Below are 17,892 nucleotides of genomic sequence, written 5' to 3' on the forward strand. Positions count from 1 at the left end.
TCAATTCAAATTTAATAATTATTTTTTTAATGAATAAAATACAATTTACAAAACACAGTTTTTATAAACGTGTTTTCATTCAAATGATTATGATAATGAATTAATTAATGAAAGCAAATAATTATAGTCCTTCTAATTCCCGTATAATTTATTGTTTATCAAGGTTGTTATCTCACTTTTTTTTTACATATCTTTGCCGTATAAGTTACATTCTCACGAAATTAAGTATAAAAAGGAAGTTGAAGCTATAATTCTAATTGCAACAGAATTCAGTCTTTCCCGGGCTTTCAAATGAGAAGATAGTAGAACTTTATAGGACAGTGCACTCTTTATATAGTAAAGATTAATCAATATATATATATATAAAATAAAAATGATAGAAAGACGAAATAACACGTTTCTCTTCATTCTGTGTTTAAATTTGATTATTGTTACTGTATCACGAGAAATTGGAGATTTTCGAAAAAAATTTACCGAAATACATCCAACGGAAATTATTGATTCAGTAAAAAAATCATTTGATTCAATTAAAGAAAATGATTTTTCATCAGTAACGGAAAAAGAAATAGGTTTGTATTTATTGTTTTAGAATTCAAATATTTTTTGTCTTAATCAAAAAAAGTAAATAAATAACAATTTTTTAAATTTAAAAATATTTAAAGCATTTCAATTTTTTTTTTTTTAATTTGTGAGATATTAATCATAAATATGAAGAAAATAAATATTTTTTAAAAAAGTTTTTCCAAGACTAATTATTTTAAGAAGAATAAGAAAATGAAAGAAAAAAAAATTTAATTATAATTAATTATTTAATTTCAAAAGGTGATAAGAATAGTTCAATTGAAGAAGAAGAAAAAGCAGCTGTAACAGATTTTGAGGACAATAATGCAACTGAAAAAGCAGACGATGAAATAGGTTTGTAAAAATAATTTATTAATTTTTTTTTTTTTTATTAAACAAATTTTTAAATTTTTAATTTAAATTTACAAAAAATATTTTATTATTTTTCTCTGCACGGAAAAAAAAGATATTTATCTGGAGCAGCGAAAGTTTTCACTAGCAAAGCAAAATTTCTAATTAAATCTTTTCCTATTTTAGTGAAATTTTTCGCTGTTCCATATGAAAATTTGTTTACATGTATTTTTTGAAGTAATGTGAATTTTTTTTTTTGGAACTAAATTTCAGTTTTGTCAAATGAGGATATCGAAGATGATGCAAAAACGGAAAAAGGTTCGTATATATTTTTTCTAAAACATTTTGTTTATTCAATTTAAATTTACTAATTCTCCTTATTTTTCCATAAGTTCATTTAGATGAAAATGAAAAGTTAGAGCCCAAGAAATCTGATGACGGTTTGTAATTATTATAATTATTAATTAATGGTTTATTAATAATTTAATTATTTATTTATTAATTAATTACTAAATTAATTATTTATTAATTAATTACTTCAATTAATGATTGTTAAGAAAAAATTATAATTTTCCATTTTTTAGAAACTAAAATTATGGACGAAATTGATGATGATTCCGACGATGATAAAAGTTTGTATATTATTACCATTTTCTAAATTATTAAAAATTGATTTTTTTTAAAATTTTGTTACAATTGGACTGCCCATTTGTGTTTTCAAATATAAATAAATAAATAATTTTTATTTTTAGAAACTAAAATTGAAGATAAAATTGATGAAGATTCAGATGATGATAAACGTTCGTAAATATTATTATAATTATTTTAAAATCCCTTTTAATTTAAAAATTTAATCAAATTAAATTTCTTTTTTCAATAATCGTCAGCCGGGGTAATTATACTCACAAAAATGCTGTTTTTTACTCAACACGTCATTAAAATTCAAAATTAAAATAAAAAAATTTTTTTTAACTTTTGCGTTGTAGATATTTTTGAGCGACAAAAAAAGTTTGTTTAAGGCCATGTCCAAGTTGTGTCACCTATTCCATTGAAACTTCAAAGGAACATCTGACTCGACTTGGACCTGGCCTTAAGGGGAGTTACAGAAACTTATAAATTCATTTATACCCATCAAAATTTGATTATTTTAAATTTATAAATTTTTTGCAAAAATTGTTCAACAAATTTAAAAATTAACATTAAAATTTTACTAAAATCTACATTTTTATAAAAAAGGTAAATTTTTTTTTTCAATTTAATATTTTTTAGGTTAAGTAAACAACTCAATATAATTTCTAACAAACTTTTTAAGTTTAATTTTAAGAGAAAAAATTTATAAAATTAACGTGAAAAACACATAAATATTAATGACATTTACATATTTTTGAGGTTATATGTTGCACCCCTTATAAACTAACAATTTATTTATTTCTATATAAACATCATCTCAACTAAATTGACAACAATTAAAATATTTTGCAAAAAACAATAAAAATTTTAGGAATAGATTTTTGCAAACTTAGAAAATTTTCACATCTCATTTTCACGCTTTTTGCAAATTTTTTTTTATTCTTTCTAACAAAAAATTATAAGTAATTAGTGCCCTATTTAAATAATCAAAAATAAAAATTTTATTCATTAAAAACTGTCGATGGGTATAATAGCCCCTATGGAATGGTAGAATTACCCCATGTTGATTATTATTATCAATTAATTAAACTATAAATTTTTTATTTTATAAAATAAATTCTATTATGACAAAAATTTGATAATATTAAACCTAATTAATTTTTAATTAATTTATAACATCAGTAGATGAAGATGAACAACCATCCGAAAAAATTGACAACTCTGAAGCAAGTTTGTATATCAATATTATGTACATATTTGGTAAAACAATTTTTAATAGAAATTAAAAAATAAAATATGATCAAATTATTGGCATATGTTTCAAAATTGGCTATAATTGGCTATAATATACTTACCAATAATTGGGTCATGGTTTATATTGTACATAATAACGAATATCACTGTTAAAAATACTAAAAATAGAATACATAATTGCAACGTAAGAAAAATAATTTTTAAACGTTATAATGATTATATCTCTAAAAATTTATGTAAATTTGAAACTTTCATGGCCAAAGAAGATTTTGAAACTAATTCAAATTATAATGCGTATAATATTAATATGTGTAATTTAGTATTTGTTTTGATGGTTTTCTCGTTAAATAATTATTATTTCATAATATTTTCATTAATATATTCATAGCTTTTAATACCAACCGCGATAATTTAATAAAAACGGAAGAAGATATGGCTTTTGGATCGGATGTTGTTTTAAACGATGACGAAAAAACAATAAACGACACACTTATGGAAGCAAAATTTAAAGAAATTGATGAGGGTATGTATTATATTTATGTAATTAAAAATTAATTTTTATATTTTTATATTCACCGTCAACCGGAACTATTATATATTAGAAATTAGAAAATCATTTTTAAAAAGTTACTGAAAAATCACTATTATTTTCATTACATGCATCGAGTATATAACTAAATTTTTAATCAAATTTTTATTCCAAGTTTCCAATAACAATTTTTCGTCTTTATGAATTATTTTCAGATTTATTTAAAAACGAATTCACTTATATATAATATAATATTATAGTTAGCTTGTTGTCTACACTATACAATTACAGATAGATGTCAAATTTTAACATTTCAAAATTAATATTTTTGAGGAAACTCTAAACTTTTTTTTCGGCCTTTTGGCAATTGACAGATATGAAGTGGTAAACTCTTGAATTAAGGACCTTTCGGTGTTCCGACAGTTTCTCCCTTTAAAAATGGCCGACAATTTGTATATTTAATTTTAAACAGAATTTTTTTTTTACAAATTAGACAATTACTACAAAAATCGAATAAGTAATCCTAAATTTTCGAACTTTCATATATGCATCCACGAAATTGAAAAATTATTATAATATATATAAAGTACGAAGTAAAATTGGAAAATTTTTTATACCCGTCAGTTGCTGCCCTCTGGCGGCAATTCAAATTTGTTAAAAGCCTTAAGAGTGTTGAACGGTCTCTGAAATTCTTTGGCATTTAATAATCACCCTATAAAAACGGCACTGAACGTGAAAATATGATAAACATTGATTTTAAAATACTTTTTTCTCAAAACGCGGACATTTTTTTCAAAATCGGAAAAAAACCAAGGATCCTTATCTTATAAATTTCTTAAATCCGAAAGATTGTGCAAATCTATACAAAAACGCAATATTGTAAAATGAAAAGTACGAAAGTAATATAATTTTAGGTTTTATTACGTCCTGCAGCCGTTAGGTGGCAGAAGCATGCAGGGAGCACAATGTCGCAGCTGTCATTATATTACTTTCGTACTTTTCATTTTACAATCGCATTTTTGTATAGATTTGCACAATCTTTTGGATTTAAGAAATTTATAAGATAAGAATCCTTGGTATTTTGTCCGATTTTGAAAAAAATGTCTGCATTTTAAGAGAAAGGTATTTTAAACTCAATGTTTATCATTTTCACGTTCAGTGCCGTTTGTATAGGGCGATTATTAAATGCCAAAGAATTTCAGAGACCATTCAACATTCTTAAATCTGTTGTCGATTATGTATAGCGTGAATAAATTTTCAATTTTTTATTCGCACATGAGAATTCAGGATAACCACTTTTTTTGATAAAAATTAATTTATCAAACAAAAATTTACTTAAAAATGATGTTCAGTTAAAATCATTTGTCTAAAGCAAAATATGATATTGACATAAACAATTTGTTTAAGGTTTCGCCGATGAGGGTAAATTCCTTCCTAGAGCTAATTTTTTAAAAGTAAAAGATGACATTGAAAGATCAAAAGTATTTAAAATAATTAATAAAATGCCAAAAGGATGTCTGTTGCATGCACACGATGTAGGCACAGTATCACAAAGATTTGTCTTGTATAATGTCACATATCGTCCAAGTCTCTATGTCTGTGATTTAAATGGTAAATTACAACTTCGATTTTTCGATAATCCTGATAGTGAATGCAATTGGAAATTGTTGAGTGAATTGCGCGAAACGCCTGAAAGTGAAAAAGAAATTAATCAACGAATTCAACAACACATATCAATGTTAACTGAAAATCCAGAAGACGACTATCCAGATGGTGATAAAGCTTGGATCAAATTTCAAAGTATTTTCGAATTCCTTGGATCTTTTATGAGATATCGGTAAACGTATTTTTACTTGTATTCTTTTAATTATTTACAATTGTTTCTTTAACTTTGTAAAAAAAAATGATTTTTGTTAAAAAGTAAATAAAATTAATAACTACATATTATTCTTTAAAATTGTAATTTTAAATTATTTTAGAAACAATATTTTTTTTAACCTTTTGCCTTTTACACTCTAATGTTTTTTTTTTAATATTACAGACCAGTTTATGAAGATTATTATTATCAATTGCTGCAGGAAAATTACGATGACAAAGTGTTATATGTTGAACTTAGAGCAAGTTTACCAAAAATTTATGAATTAAATGGCAAAATTTACAAACCAATCGAAGTTGTCAAAATCATTAAGGATGTAGTGGATAGGTAAATAAATATTATCTCTTTAAATTAAATCGTAAATTCCAAAAAAATCTCGTATAAGTTTTTGCAAATTTTATTTATTTTATTTTTTTTTATTTTATTTTATTTTTATTTTTATTTATTTTAGGTAGGTACTATTTTTTTATTATTTATTTTTTATTATTTATTTTATTACTTATTTTATTTCACATTTTTTGTATCTTTGTTGCAAAATTTTTAAAATATAATAAAATGAAAAATTAGTTGATTTATTAAATTAAAAACAAAATACTTTTTTTTTAAGTACAAATTGTAACTCTTTAAAATTGAATTATTTTGAAAATATGATTATGAAATTATTTTCAATAATTTTTAATGAAATTCTTGGAAAATTTAATTATAATTAAAAGATTTTTCAATTTAAAATTCTCTAAAATTCAATATTATTGGCTAAAAATTTTTTTCAAAAAAGTCTTCAATTCGAATTTACAATATTTTCAATTCAAAATCACTTGAAATTTGATTAATTCTAAAAATCTAGACAGTAGCTCTTCTGAAATTCAATTATTTAAAATATTTTTTTAATATTTAATAAAAAATTAGTTAACATTCAATTATTGTCTGGAATTTGTAAAAAAGAAAATCTTTAGCAATTCAATTTTATAAAAATTTCACTTTAAAATCTCTTAGAATTCAGTTATTTCTATAAATTTTAATAAATATGTTTATACATTAAATAAAATAAAATATGAAACTCTTCCAAAACTCAATTATTTAAAAAAAAAATTTTTAATTCTTTACCAAATTAATAATTTTCAATAATATTAATGAATTGTTCCAATTCAAATAATCTTTATCAAGTTCTTATAAAATTCAATTATTTAAAACATTTTTATGTAAAAATTCTTCTATTCCCCTTAAAGTATCTTATTTTTAAAAAGTGACTGAAATTTTTTTTTTTCAACTATTACAAGTTCAAACTTTGACAAAATTCTGAATTTGTATATAATTTGCATAAATTAGACTGAAATTTTTTTTAAAAAAGTAACTTTCCTTTTTTTTGTATAAATCTAAAATTTTTGAAAATTTGTCTCAGTTAAATTTTGAAATATTATCTAAATAAAGTTTCTTGATAAATTTCTGTGCAATTATTTTTATTAAGGAATTATTGAAATTTATTTTTAATATCTACTAACAATGGTTATAATAGAAATAAAAAACTAAAACGACTTTTTTTAACGCCTTAATGTCGATCCGAGGCCTGAAATTAATATATAGAAATTTCAAAAACTATATATTAATTTTAAAAAAATAAAAAATAAAAAAGGTAAAAAATTAAATAGTTTACATAATTTTATATAAAAAATCATTTGTATTTTTTATTTAAATGTAGATTTGTAGAAGAGCATCCTGATTTTGTTGGAGTTAAAATTATTTACTCTAAACGACGACTTATTAGCAATGAAAAATTGCAAAAATATTTGCAAACTTTTCAAGAAATTAAAGATGCATATCCAAATTTTGTAGCAGGTTTTGATCTCGTTGGCCAAGAAAATAAGGGACTTCCATTAAAAAATTTCACAAAACAATTGACAACATTTAGAAATGATTATCAAACATTCTTTCATGCAGGTGAGACAAATTATAACAAAACTTTTATAATTAATAAAATTTAAAAATCAATTTTCAAATGAATAAAAAATAAAGATGAATTATATTTTTTTACAGGCGAGACCGATTGGTATGGACTCAGTGCTGATGAAAATCTCATAGATGCAGTTTTGTTAAATACAAGAAGAATTGGTCATGGGTATGGTATAAAATTTTTTACAATTATGGTTTCACTACATTTTAAAAAATTTTGAAAATTTTCCGTATTGAATAATAAATTTTCTATCAAAATGTTACGAATAATTCTCCAATTTTTGTGAATTTTTCCTAAAAAATATTACGAAAATTTACCTAATTTTAAATAAAATTTTATCATAATAAAGTTCACAACGTTTATGATTAACTATTTTTTAAGAAATATTTTTTCGAAAGAAAAATTCTATGAATTTTCGTTTCAAAAATAATTTTTTCAATATTTATTGATCAAGAAATTGTAAAATACATTTTTTTAAATAGGAAAATATTTTATAATTCGCCGTCTTAAAGAAAAAAATTTTTTTTTTCTAATCATTCATCAAAAATGTTGTGGAGTTCAGTATTGTAAAATTTCCAACATTTTCGTGAAATTTCCCTACAAAATATTATTATGAATTTCCCTAGATTTAGATAAAATTTCCTTACGAATTGTTAGGAAAAATTACCAAAATTTCAAATTATTATAGATTTCGGAACATTTTTAGGAATTTTCACAAAAAATTTTTTACAGTGATAATTCAATGATAGAAAATTACAATAAAACATTTTTTTTCAATTAAATGCGAATACGGTCTTAAAATAAACGATTAATATTGTTAACGATGTGTATAAATTTTTGATTTTCAGTTATGCTTTACCAAAACATCCAAAAGTGATGGAACTTGTAAAGAAAAAGAACATTGCAATCGAAGTGAATCCAATTTCTAATCAAATATTGAATCTCGTCGCCGATCTGAGAAATCATCCAGCGAGCATTCTTTTTGCAGAAGACTATCCTGTTGTTGTGGCTTCTGATGATCCAGGACTCTGGGGTGCACAGGGATTGAGTTATGATTTTTATGAAACCTTCATGGGAATAATGTCGAGAAGCGCCGATTTAAGAGCTTTAATTCAACTTGGTTACAATTCAATTGTATACAGTGCAATGAATGATGATGAAAAGGAGAAAGCTTTGGATATTTTTGATGATCAGTGGTCGGAATTTGTCGAAAATTTCGATGAAACGGAATATTAAGGATTATATCGCTATACTTAAAATAATAATATTCATTACAATATTGTTAATAATATTCAAAACCAATGATTCGATAAAATAATATTTTTAAATTATATTTTTAATGTGCGGTGAGTTTGATAATTTTGAATTGTGCCCACTAATTGTAAATAGCTTTAATAATAATAACAATAATAATATGTAATATTTATTTATTATTATATTATTCTCAAAAGTTCAAATTTAATTTTTTCAAAAATTTGTACATAGTTTTTTTTAAATTCAAATAATTTTGAAAATATCTTCTAAAATTTAATTTTCGAACAAAATATTTAACTGCTAATATTCTAAAATTTAATATTAAAAAAAAGCATTTGACTAGAAAAAAATTTTTAGCAATTTAAATTTACAATAATTTTCAGTTTAAAAGCTCCTGAAACTATATTCCTAAAATTCTGAACTGTGAATTTTAAAAACCCAATTCAATAAAACTCACTGAAAATTTAGTAAAATAATCTTAATTTAAAATAATTTTTTGGTAAAATATAATTTGTTTTTACTTGTTACATTTAATTCGTTAGATTTAAATTTTACCTGTTTACATTAACTGAGATTTTTATACAAAATAAATATTATTTATGGTAATTAATTTAATTTAGAATATCGGTGAAATTTAAACAGTTTAACAAAAAAAAATTTCTAATGTCAGTTTATAAAATATTTTTATGTTAAAAGATTTTTTTAGATAGAATAGTTTTTAATGTATGAACTCATAGAAATTTATGAATATTTTTACACAAAAATAAATTTTCAAATTGTTTCTTCTTTATAAAAATATCAAAATTTTTTCTTCAATTATATTCAATCAAAAATCAAAATAAATAAATAGGTATATAAATAATCTATAAAATAATTCAAATTTTGTTCAAATATTATATTTATTGAATTTATCTTTAATTTTTCAAATTATTGAAATTATATTCCAATATTTAAAATAATTTTTGAGTTAGAATGATTCTCAAAAATAAAACTCATAACATTTTTTCTAAAAAGTCCTAATAAAAAATAAATTTTCTAAAATTATATAATATAAATCGAAATAAGTCCCAATTTTTTTTTTTCAGTCGAAAAAGTCGTAAACTTCGAGCTCTGTAATTAAAAAAAAAAAGAACTGAATAATTATAATTTAATAGAATTATTTATTGAAATTGATTGTATAAAGAAAATTCTTTTCAGTCTTAAACTAAATATTACATATTTAAATATAAATTTCAATTATTACTATTATTATATAAATTGTATAATCAGGTAAACTAAAAAATACTTTTTTGTTATATAATCAATATTCACAATCATTTGAGATATAACTACAAAAGCATTATACAATATATACATATTAAATTATATTTACAATAATCTGTAAATTAATTTTTCAATATAAAGGGAAGAACTGTGATTTTACACAAGTATAATAATATTGTAGTAACAAAAAATTCAGACCTAAATTCTTTAAAGTTTGATTTTTATAAGGAAAAAATCCTTGTTTAAATTTAAATTAGTAAAAAATAATAAATTTGTTACTAAAATCTTGGCTGACCTTTTCATTCAGCATTTAGTGGAAAAATCACTAATTGCAAATAAAAAAAAAAAAAAAAATGACTATAATAATTTGAATCACTGACTTTTAATAAAATTAATTATTTTTAACTAATTCAAATTTAGAGAGTAATGATTGTCCTTAAAATTTTCTAATAAAAAAAAAAAAATATTCTGTAATTTTAACTATAGTTATAAAAATTCTTATCTTCATACTCTACCAAAAAGATTATATACATAATTTTTCTTTTTATAACTTCTTCTCGATGCAAATTTTATACAAACAAGAATAAGAATTGAAGCCGATATAACGTATAATACAACACAAATACTAATGTCAAAAATATTAAAATCCCAACCCAATCTTCGATGACTACTAACAGCGCTATTAGCCATAAATTTATTGTTTATTATTTTATTATTATTACCTTCATTATTTAAATTTAATATAGAACCATAGATATTTATGTCATTTTGTTGATATTTTTTCTTTAAATAAAATAATATCTCTTGCTCTATCCAATTATTATTTTCATCTCTACATAATGGACAATCATTTTTAGCGGGATATTGAATTTTTTTATGTTGAGGATCTTCAGTTGAATCACCAGCTAATCTTTTATTAACTTCATTATGTGCTCTCCATAGCCAAAGAATACTTTCATCTTCACTTTTAACATCAAATATTTTAGTTCTATTTGACATTTCAAGAAAATGTTGTGAACATTCAGCACAACCAAAAAAATGTTTCACATAACCATGCATTGCACGTAAAACTTTTGCCGGATCATAATCAACGTCGTCAATATTATTATTGGCATAATTAACAGTCAACATATGAAACATTGTCCATAAACCACAGGGATATCCTCTATAAGTTGATGTACTACCACGACAACCAATCCACTCAAGATTACCTGAATAAACTGATGAGATTTTATTTTCCGTCTCAGTAACTAAATTACGAAAATATTTACCACTAATTTCATTCATGTCTTTTATTGTTTTATAAATAGATGATAAATATGTTCCTCCATTGTTACGCATTGGAAAATAAAATTTTAATATATTTAAATAATCCTTTAGCGCTTTCATTTTTTCACCTTCAATTATTTTCGATAGGGAAATTTCATGTGCAAAAGAATAGCGTAATGCTTTTTCTAAATCAATTTGAAATACAACATCGCCAAATTGTTGAATTGAATTTTCTGATTTATCAGCATCGGGCACTTTTTCAATTACATGAGAAATAAAAGTTGATTTTAATTCATCTTCAATTGGTTTTTGTAATTTTACATCAACTCCCAATGTTTCCATATAATTTTTAATTGTATCACGTACACCTTCTCGTGTCGAGTCTTTTATATTTATCGATTTTTGTGAACCATCACGTTGAAGAAGAATTAAACTTGGAAATTTAGTGACTTTAGCCGTTACACAGAGTAATTCATTTTCAGATGTTACACGTCTTATGTGCATTACGGAATTATTTTCAAAATCTAAAATCACACTTGTTCCCACATAGGAATCGGGAGTTTCAAATATTAATAAGCAATATTTGACATCGTTTGTAACTGCTTTCCAAATAGTCTCGAGTTCGTTTTTTCTGCAAAAAAAAAAGTAAATAAAGTAGAAATTTTTCAAATTTTATCATTAAATTTCAAGAAAATTTGAATTTTACTTTCATTTTCAACATACTTTTTGAAGTTTTACAAATTTTTATTCATTTATTATTGTCGTTAAAGATTAATTTTCTATAAAAATGTTAAAAATAAATTGTTATACAAAAAATAATTTAATCAGGATTGACACAAGAATAAAATTTTCATTTTTTCTGAAATTCCCGAGGCGCATGATTATCCCATAAAAATCATTAATTAGAATTTTCATTTTAAAGAAAATTATTTGTAATAGGTAATTATTTTTTAGACGAATTTTTCAACTAATTTAAATTTATATTTATTGAAATTTGTTCTAAATAATTTTGAAACCGATGAAAAATTATGATAAATTCAAGTTTAAGTCAATTGAATCATTTTTAGAAAAGTTTAAAACCTTTCTTGTTTAAATCAATGTTTATACATTGTAAATTTAAGTATTTTTCTATTTTACATCCACAAATTAACGAGATCATGGGAAAGATGAAAAAGATAAAAATTATCAAAATATAGATAAAAAAAGAAAAAATTTTTCCTAAAATAAATGAATGGAAAAAAAAACTATTTTTTATCTATTACAAATTTGTCATCAATGATTGAAGCATTAATATAGTTTAAAATTTGGGTTAATTAAATTGTGGAGAAATTAAAACTTAAATCAATCAAAATTTAGATAATTTGCATTTAACTCAATTAAAATTTGAATAAAATTTTAATTCGGATAATTTGAAATATATAAATCAATTAAAATTTGTACAAAGAGAAGAAATTAAAATTTAAATCAATTAAAATTAGGGTAAATTTAGATCGATTATTATTTTAATCAGTAAAATACTAATTAAATTAATTAGAACTTATTTAATTGAACTAATTAAAAAAAATAATAAATTAAACTAATTAAATTTAGATTTATTGAAATTTTTCCAAAATAATTTTGAAATCGATGAAAAATTATGATAAATTCAAGTTTGAATCAATTGAATTATTTTTAGAAAAATTTAAAATTTATGAGCCAAAAGTTTTGAACGTTCAAATGAACAAAAATTTTTTTGTAACTTCTTTAAATACGAATTTTATTAAAAAATATTGTTTTAAATATCTAAAAAGAAATTATTAATTTAATTTACTGTTTTATTTTACATTGAAATTATAATTTTTAATAATTTATAGATTGAAAAAAATATTTTGTTCATTTGAACGTTCAAAACTTTTGGCTCATTAAAATTTGTAAATTTATCTTCTCTAAATTAATATTTAAGGGATGTTAAAAAAATTATTTTTTTACACTAATAAATTATTTTTCCACTTTTCTAATTTAAATCAATGTTTTTACATAGTAAATTTAATTATTTTTATATTTCACATCCACAAATTAACGAGATAGTTAAAACCAATTATCGTGTAAAGTAACTATTTTTTATCTATTACAAATTTCTCATCAATGATTGAAGCATTAATATAGTTTAAAATTTGTATTAATTAAATTGTGGAGAAATTAAAACTTAAATCAATCAAAATGTGGATAAATTGAAATTCGGATAATTTGCATTTAACTGAATTAAAATTTGAAAAATTTTTAATTCGAATAATTTGAAATATAAATCAATTAAAATTTGTAACAAAGAGAAGAAATTAAAATTTAAATCATTTAAAATTAGTATAAATTTAGATTGATTATTATTTTAATCAGTAAAATACTTTAACTAATTAAATTTAGATTTATTGAAATTTTTCCAAAATAATTTTGAAATCGGATGAAAAATATTGATAAATTCAAGCTTGGTTCAATTAAATCATTTATAGAAAAGATGAAAATCTATCATTTTCTCTCCTCTAAATTAATATAATTTACAAAATTATTTTATATAATTACACAAAATTGAATTTATACAAAAGTTTGTATATCATTTACCCAAAAAAAAATTTGCAATTTATTTACACTGTTTAATTCTAGAAATGTTCATTTTATTTTCATTATCATTAAAATTTTAATTGGAGGAGGAAAATAATGAAAGACTGAAAAATATACTATATAGTATATATAGGATATGTTTGGCACAAGTGTTATGATGTAGCGTTTTTTTTCGAAAATACATCTCTATATAGAAATTCACGCTAATTTAAAAAAATGTTACATAAGATCCCTCCCTCATGAAGCTGAAGTACGCAACGTTTATGATAAACAATTTTTAAAGAAATAATTTTTTAAAATAAAAAAATCTATAATTTTTTGCCTAAAATCTATTTTTTTATAATTTACTGATTAATGAAAAATACAAAAAATATTATTTTATAGGCAAAAAATTGTAGAATTTTTCATTTTTAAAAATTAGTTTTTTCAAAATCGTTTATCATAAACGTTGCGTACTTCAGCTTCGTCCTCCCTCTCTGAATCATTTTTACGTAATACTTAAATGGATCCTAACAAATAAAAAAATTCAGATTATTTAAAAAGTATATTTCAATGAATTTTGATAAATTGAAATTCAGAATAAATTTTCATTTTCAAATCAATAATAGTTCAGATTAATATAAAATTATAAATTGATTTTAATTTTTATTACTAAAAATTTCAATATGAAAGTTTTTAAATATAATTTTAAATTTGAATCCATTGAATTTCAAATTGATTAAAATTAAACAAAATTGAAATTTAAATTGTTTAAAATTTTAATGAATTTTTATTTAAAGTCGATAAAATTATCAATGTTTCGACTAATTAAAAAGAAAGGAAAATTCATTAAAAATTCGAATAATTCAATTTTTGATAAATTGAACTTTAGATTAAAAAAATATAAAAACTTAAGAAAATATATAAGTGAAAGAGGAAAGAAATTAAATTAGATTACAGATGGGGAAATTTGCAAAAAAGGTAACAGTTTGTAAATTCTGAAATTATATATATGTATATATAATAAATTTTTTTTTTTTTTTAAATACCTGTAAGGAACAATATTGGGCCACGAAGAACCTCGACCTTCCTGTTGCTCTATTTCTAATTGTTTAATTAAATCATTTTGTAAACCAATTGCGTCATTTTTTTTCTTTATTTCCAATCCTAATGATCCTGGTTTTGTATTAATAGAAAAAAATTTTACCGTTGGATAATGCATAACTTCATATTCACGACAAATAGGATTGTTATCGTCATTAGCACAGTCTATAACTGCTATTCGAACAATAGTTCTCCAATCTGAAATAAATAAATTGATTTAGAAATAAGATCAACATTTCGATTAATATTTTTTTTTTCAACACATTTCTCTTGACAATTTTCTCAATCACGCTTTATTTTCAATATATTTCCTAAAATTTAATTTAAAGAATAACAGTATTTTTTTTTTTTGCTACAATCACTTTTTTGTTCGTTTATTTTTGAAAAATAACTTTTTTTTGGTATTGAAAAGTCCATATGAAAAATCCCTGTTTGAAAATTAAAATTTATCAATTTAATGTTAAAAATACTTTCTTCAATTAGTTAATATTTTAGGAATATATATATGTAAAATTAGTTGGTTTACAGAATTTGAAAGAAAATTCACTGACTTTTGCACTATTTTTTCCAGATTCATAAAATTTATCAAAGTTTTAAAAAAATTTTATTTTCCATAATTTTTATCAAATAATAAAATAAGAAATACGTATTTTCTTATTTTTTTTTTAAATAAAGATTTCATTCTATAAATTAATATACTGAATGTAATTTAAACTATTTTTTAAGATATTTAAAAAAATTTTTTTGAAGTAATATTGAAAAATAAACCAAAGTCGAGGTTGTCCACTTCACGTAAAATACCCAATATCCCAGTGGAAAAAAATACTAAATCATATATTTATTAATAACATGGTGGCAATATGATAAAAAAAATTTTTTTTTAATGCAATTTTACACGAAATGTAATTATTACATTATCATATTACATTTAGTAAAGATCGAGCCGGTGAAAAAAAATATATAGATATACATAATAAAGAAAATTAATTATTTTTTAATATAAACCTTAATTTTTAATTAAATTTCTAATTATATATAAATATATACTTACTGACAACATTGCTAGCAAATGTTTTCCAAATTGGTGCAAAACGTACACAGTGACCACACCAAGTACTATAAAATTCAACAAACCAGCTGGATTTACTATTGTAAATATATGATTTAAAATTAGTTATATTGAGAATAACTACATGATCACTTTCATTATAAAGTCCTTGATTTTCATTTTCATCTATTTTCCCAACAGCAAATGCATTTACATGTTTTCCAATAAATAAAAATAATAAAAATATTTCAAGTAAAAGTATAAAACAAAACTGTCTCTTCATTTTTCACTTTTATATATACTCTGGTATATTATATATTATATATAACCTCTAAATATATTTGAATATAAATATTTCAAAATATATTTGAACACTGGTTACACGCGATAACTTATATTGAAAAAGCATCTGACACTTGTACTCGTAATAATATTGATATGTCACATGCGTTTAAAGGGACATTGTTCATGTGTATATATAAAAACTTAATTTTTCTCACTTCTTATGCACTTATATCCGAAACGATAACAAATTCACTACACAACCGCAACCGCAGACAATTTATTTTCCAACTATCAGGTGACTCAAGTGATACGTATGACATATATGTAATATGCATCTTTTCATTATTATTCACTAAAAATAATAACTGGGAATTTTTAACAATGGGTTTAATTTAGTAATTATTATTTTGACACATTATTGATAATGCAACTATTTATAATTAGATAATAAATAAATTTAAACATTGTTTATATTTTGCAATGAAACTGAATCTATATGAACTGATTTGTTACTAGTCAAAGGGCAAATGACCCTCTTCTTGATTGTAGATCTTGTAGATATTTGACGCTTGTCTTACATGCCTACGTGTAAATAAGCGGTTTTTAAATTGTGACAGTAATAAAATTTTTATTAGTTTATTTTGAAAATTTTCTATTTGTTTAAATATAAAATTCGTATAAATTTCTATTATATAAATAAATAGTTGTATTTTTAAAATATAGACTCTATTTTTCGGCAAAATTGATCGTAAATTTAAAAACATAACCTCAAAAAATTCGTAAAATTATTTTCAAAAAAATTTAAACAATTTTTTCTTTAATTTCAGTCTTTTTTACTTTTTAGATTGAGACTTTTAATAAAGAGGGGAAAATAATTTATTTTAAGAATCATGTCTGACAAGAAGAGTGTTTTAATGATTTGTTTAGGTATTTAAAAAAATTTATATGTATACAATAATACTGATTTTATTGATAAATATTAAATTTTCAATAATATGTTTTTTTTAAACACATCGCAGCTTTTTTTTTTTTTTAAATATTATCTTTCAAGTATTTTCAACAATATATTTATCTGTAATTAAAAAATGCGTGCTTAAATCATTATTTCTTGTTGACAGGCAATATATGCCGTTCTCCGATAGCGGAAGCAGTATTCGATGATTATATTAAAAAAAATAATTTAGAGGATAAATGGGAGGTAAAGAGTGCGGCATTAATTGGTTATCATACTGGTAAAAGTCCTGATAAACGTGCAATGACAACACTCAAAGAAAAGGGAATTACAACTTATTCTCATGCAGCAAGACCTGTGAGATAAATTTTTAAAAATTTATTTCTATTTATTTTTTTTTTTTTTATTTATTTTAATTTGAAAAAAAAATTATTTTATTTTCAAATAAATTATAAAATTAAATTTGTTTTTATTGATAGATAAAAAAAGAGGATTTTGTAAATTTTGATTGGATTTTTGGTATGGATGAAGAAAATATGGAAGAATTGGATAGAATGAAACCAAAAAATTCTAAAGCAAAAATTGAACTTCTTGGAAAATATGATCCACAGGGAGAAATAATTATAAGAGATCCTTATTATGTGAGTATATTAAATAATTCTTTTTTTTTCTATAAACAATTATTATTGCTTTTGAGAAGTAAAAAAAAAATTTTTTCTTTTACTTTTAGGATAATGGTCGAGCTGGTTTTGAAAAAGCATTCGAACAATGTACAAGAAGTGTTGAGGCATTTTTTAACAAACATAAATTATGATGATTTTATTTAAATTTCTTAATAAATAATTTAAATATTTGTTTTTCATTGAATTTTTTTTTTTTAATTTTAATTACCTTTATTTTTTATTACCGTCAACCGGAGCTATTATTGTACGAAAATCACTTTTTTTTTGTTGCCTTAAAATTTTGACTACGAAAAAATATTTAAAAAAAAAGA

At 21.7% G+C, this 17,892-nt stretch overlaps 3 protein-coding genes across 10 annotated transcripts; 2 read left to right on the forward strand and 1 right to left on the reverse strand.

Annotated features, from left to right (window-relative positions):
- Positions 1-246: 246 nt before the first annotated feature.
- On the forward strand, positions 247-8,569 carry LOC127285315 (adenosine deaminase 2-like). 5 transcript variants are annotated; one of them, XM_051311277.1, is made up of 13 exons: positions 247-569; positions 823-915; positions 1,186-1,230; positions 1,305-1,352; positions 1,497-1,544; positions 1,665-1,712; positions 2,725-2,772; positions 3,185-3,319; positions 4,733-5,162; positions 5,367-5,528; positions 6,898-7,136; positions 7,233-7,314; positions 7,998-8,569. In XM_051311277.1, exons 1-13 carry the CDS (start codon positions 374-376, stop codon positions 8,383-8,385), a joined length of 1,962 nt encoding a protein of 653 aa, XP_051167234.1. In that variant the 5' UTR covers positions 247-373; the 3' UTR covers positions 8,386-8,569. The 5 variants fall into 5 exon arrangements, with proteins under 5 accessions (XP_051167234.1, XP_051167242.1, XP_051167226.1 ...); XM_051311285.1 differs by having other exon boundaries at positions 1,314-1,352; positions 2,719-2,772; XM_051311269.1 differs by having other exon boundaries at positions 248-569; positions 2,719-2,772.
- Positions 8,570-9,277: 708 nt separating this feature from the next.
- Positions 9,278-15,945, reverse strand: LOC127284943 (sulfhydryl oxidase 2-like). 2 transcript variants are annotated; one of them, XM_051310680.1, is made up of 4 exons: positions 15,665-15,945; positions 14,559-14,811; positions 10,389-11,566; positions 9,278-9,513 (listed from the first exon to the last, which is right to left on the reverse strand). In XM_051310680.1, the coding sequence occupies exons 1-4, from the start codon at positions 15,942-15,944 to the stop codon at positions 9,485-9,487; spliced, it is 1,740 nt and encodes a 579-aa protein (XP_051166637.1). In that variant the 5' UTR covers position 15,945; the 3' UTR covers positions 9,278-9,484. The 2 variants fall into 2 exon arrangements, with proteins under 2 accessions (XP_051166637.1, XP_051166629.1); XM_051310672.1 differs by lacking the exon at positions 9,278-9,513 and having other exon boundaries at positions 9,612-11,566.
- A 148-nt stretch (positions 15,946-16,093) lies between these two features.
- Positions 16,094-17,765, forward strand: LOC127284957 (low molecular weight phosphotyrosine protein phosphatase-like). Of its 3 annotated transcripts, none has more exons than XM_051310711.1 (5): positions 16,094-16,241; positions 16,791-16,873; positions 17,065-17,255; positions 17,378-17,539; positions 17,629-17,765. In XM_051310711.1, the coding sequence occupies exons 2-5, from the start codon at positions 16,837-16,839 to the stop codon at positions 17,710-17,712; spliced, it is 474 nt and encodes a 157-aa protein (XP_051166668.1). In that variant the 5' UTR covers positions 16,094-16,241; positions 16,791-16,836; the 3' UTR covers positions 17,713-17,765. The 3 variants fall into 3 exon arrangements, with proteins under 3 accessions (XP_051166668.1, XP_051166650.1, XP_051166659.1); XM_051310693.1 differs by lacking the exon at positions 16,094-16,241 and adding an exon at positions 16,419-16,562; XM_051310702.1 differs by lacking the exon at positions 16,094-16,241 and adding an exon at positions 16,517-16,562 and having other exon boundaries at positions 16,774-16,873.
- The last annotated feature ends 127 nt before the right edge of the window (positions 17,766-17,892 follow it).

The sequence above is a fragment of the Leptopilina boulardi genome, unplaced genomic scaffold, assembly GCF_019393585.1.
Source record: "Leptopilina boulardi isolate dan_hultmark-lab unplaced genomic scaffold, ZJU_Lbou_2.1 LbouV2_121, whole genome shotgun sequence".
Classification (NCBI taxonomy): Eukaryota; Metazoa; Arthropoda; class Insecta; order Hymenoptera; family Figitidae; genus Leptopilina; species Leptopilina boulardi.

What these genes read in the sequence shown, in the direction of transcription:
- LOC127285315 (XM_051311269.1), top strand. Translation starts at nt 374, where the DNA reads ATGATAGAAAGACGAAATAACACGTTTCTCTTCATTCTGTGTTTAAAT. An exon ending in GCCCAAGAAATCTGATGACG is followed by an intron (nt 1,353 to 1,496) that starts GTTTGTAATTAT and finishes TCCATTTTTTAG; the next exon opens with AAACTAAAATTATGGACGAA. An exon ending in GGATCTTTTATGAGATATCG is followed by an intron (nt 5,163 to 5,366) that starts GTAAACGTATTT and finishes TTAATATTACAG; the next exon opens with ACCAGTTTATGAAGATTATT.
- LOC127284943 (XM_051310672.1), bottom strand. Translation starts at nt 15,944, where the DNA reads ATGAAGAGACAGTTTTGTTTTATACTTTTACTTGAAATATTTTTATTA. An exon ending in ATTTGCTAGCAATGTTGTCA is followed by an intron (nt 14,812 to 15,664) that starts GTAAGTATATAT and finishes TATTTATTTCAG; the next exon opens with ATTGGAGAACTATTGTTCGA. An exon ending in CCCAATATTGTTCCTTACAG is followed by an intron (nt 11,567 to 14,558) that starts GTATTTAAAAAA and finishes TTTTTTTTGCAG; the next exon opens with AAAAAACGAACTCGAGACTA.
- LOC127284957 (XM_051310711.1), top strand. Translation starts at nt 16,837, where the DNA reads ATGTCTGACAAGAAGAGTGTTTTAATGATTTGTTTAG. An exon ending in TGTTTTAATGATTTGTTTAG is followed by an intron (nt 16,874 to 17,064) that starts GTATTTAAAAAA and finishes TCTTGTTGACAG; the next exon opens with GCAATATATGCCGTTCTCCG. An exon ending in ATTCTCATGCAGCAAGACCT is followed by an intron (nt 17,256 to 17,377) that starts GTGAGATAAATT and finishes TTTTATTGATAG; the next exon opens with ATAAAAAAAGAGGATTTTGT.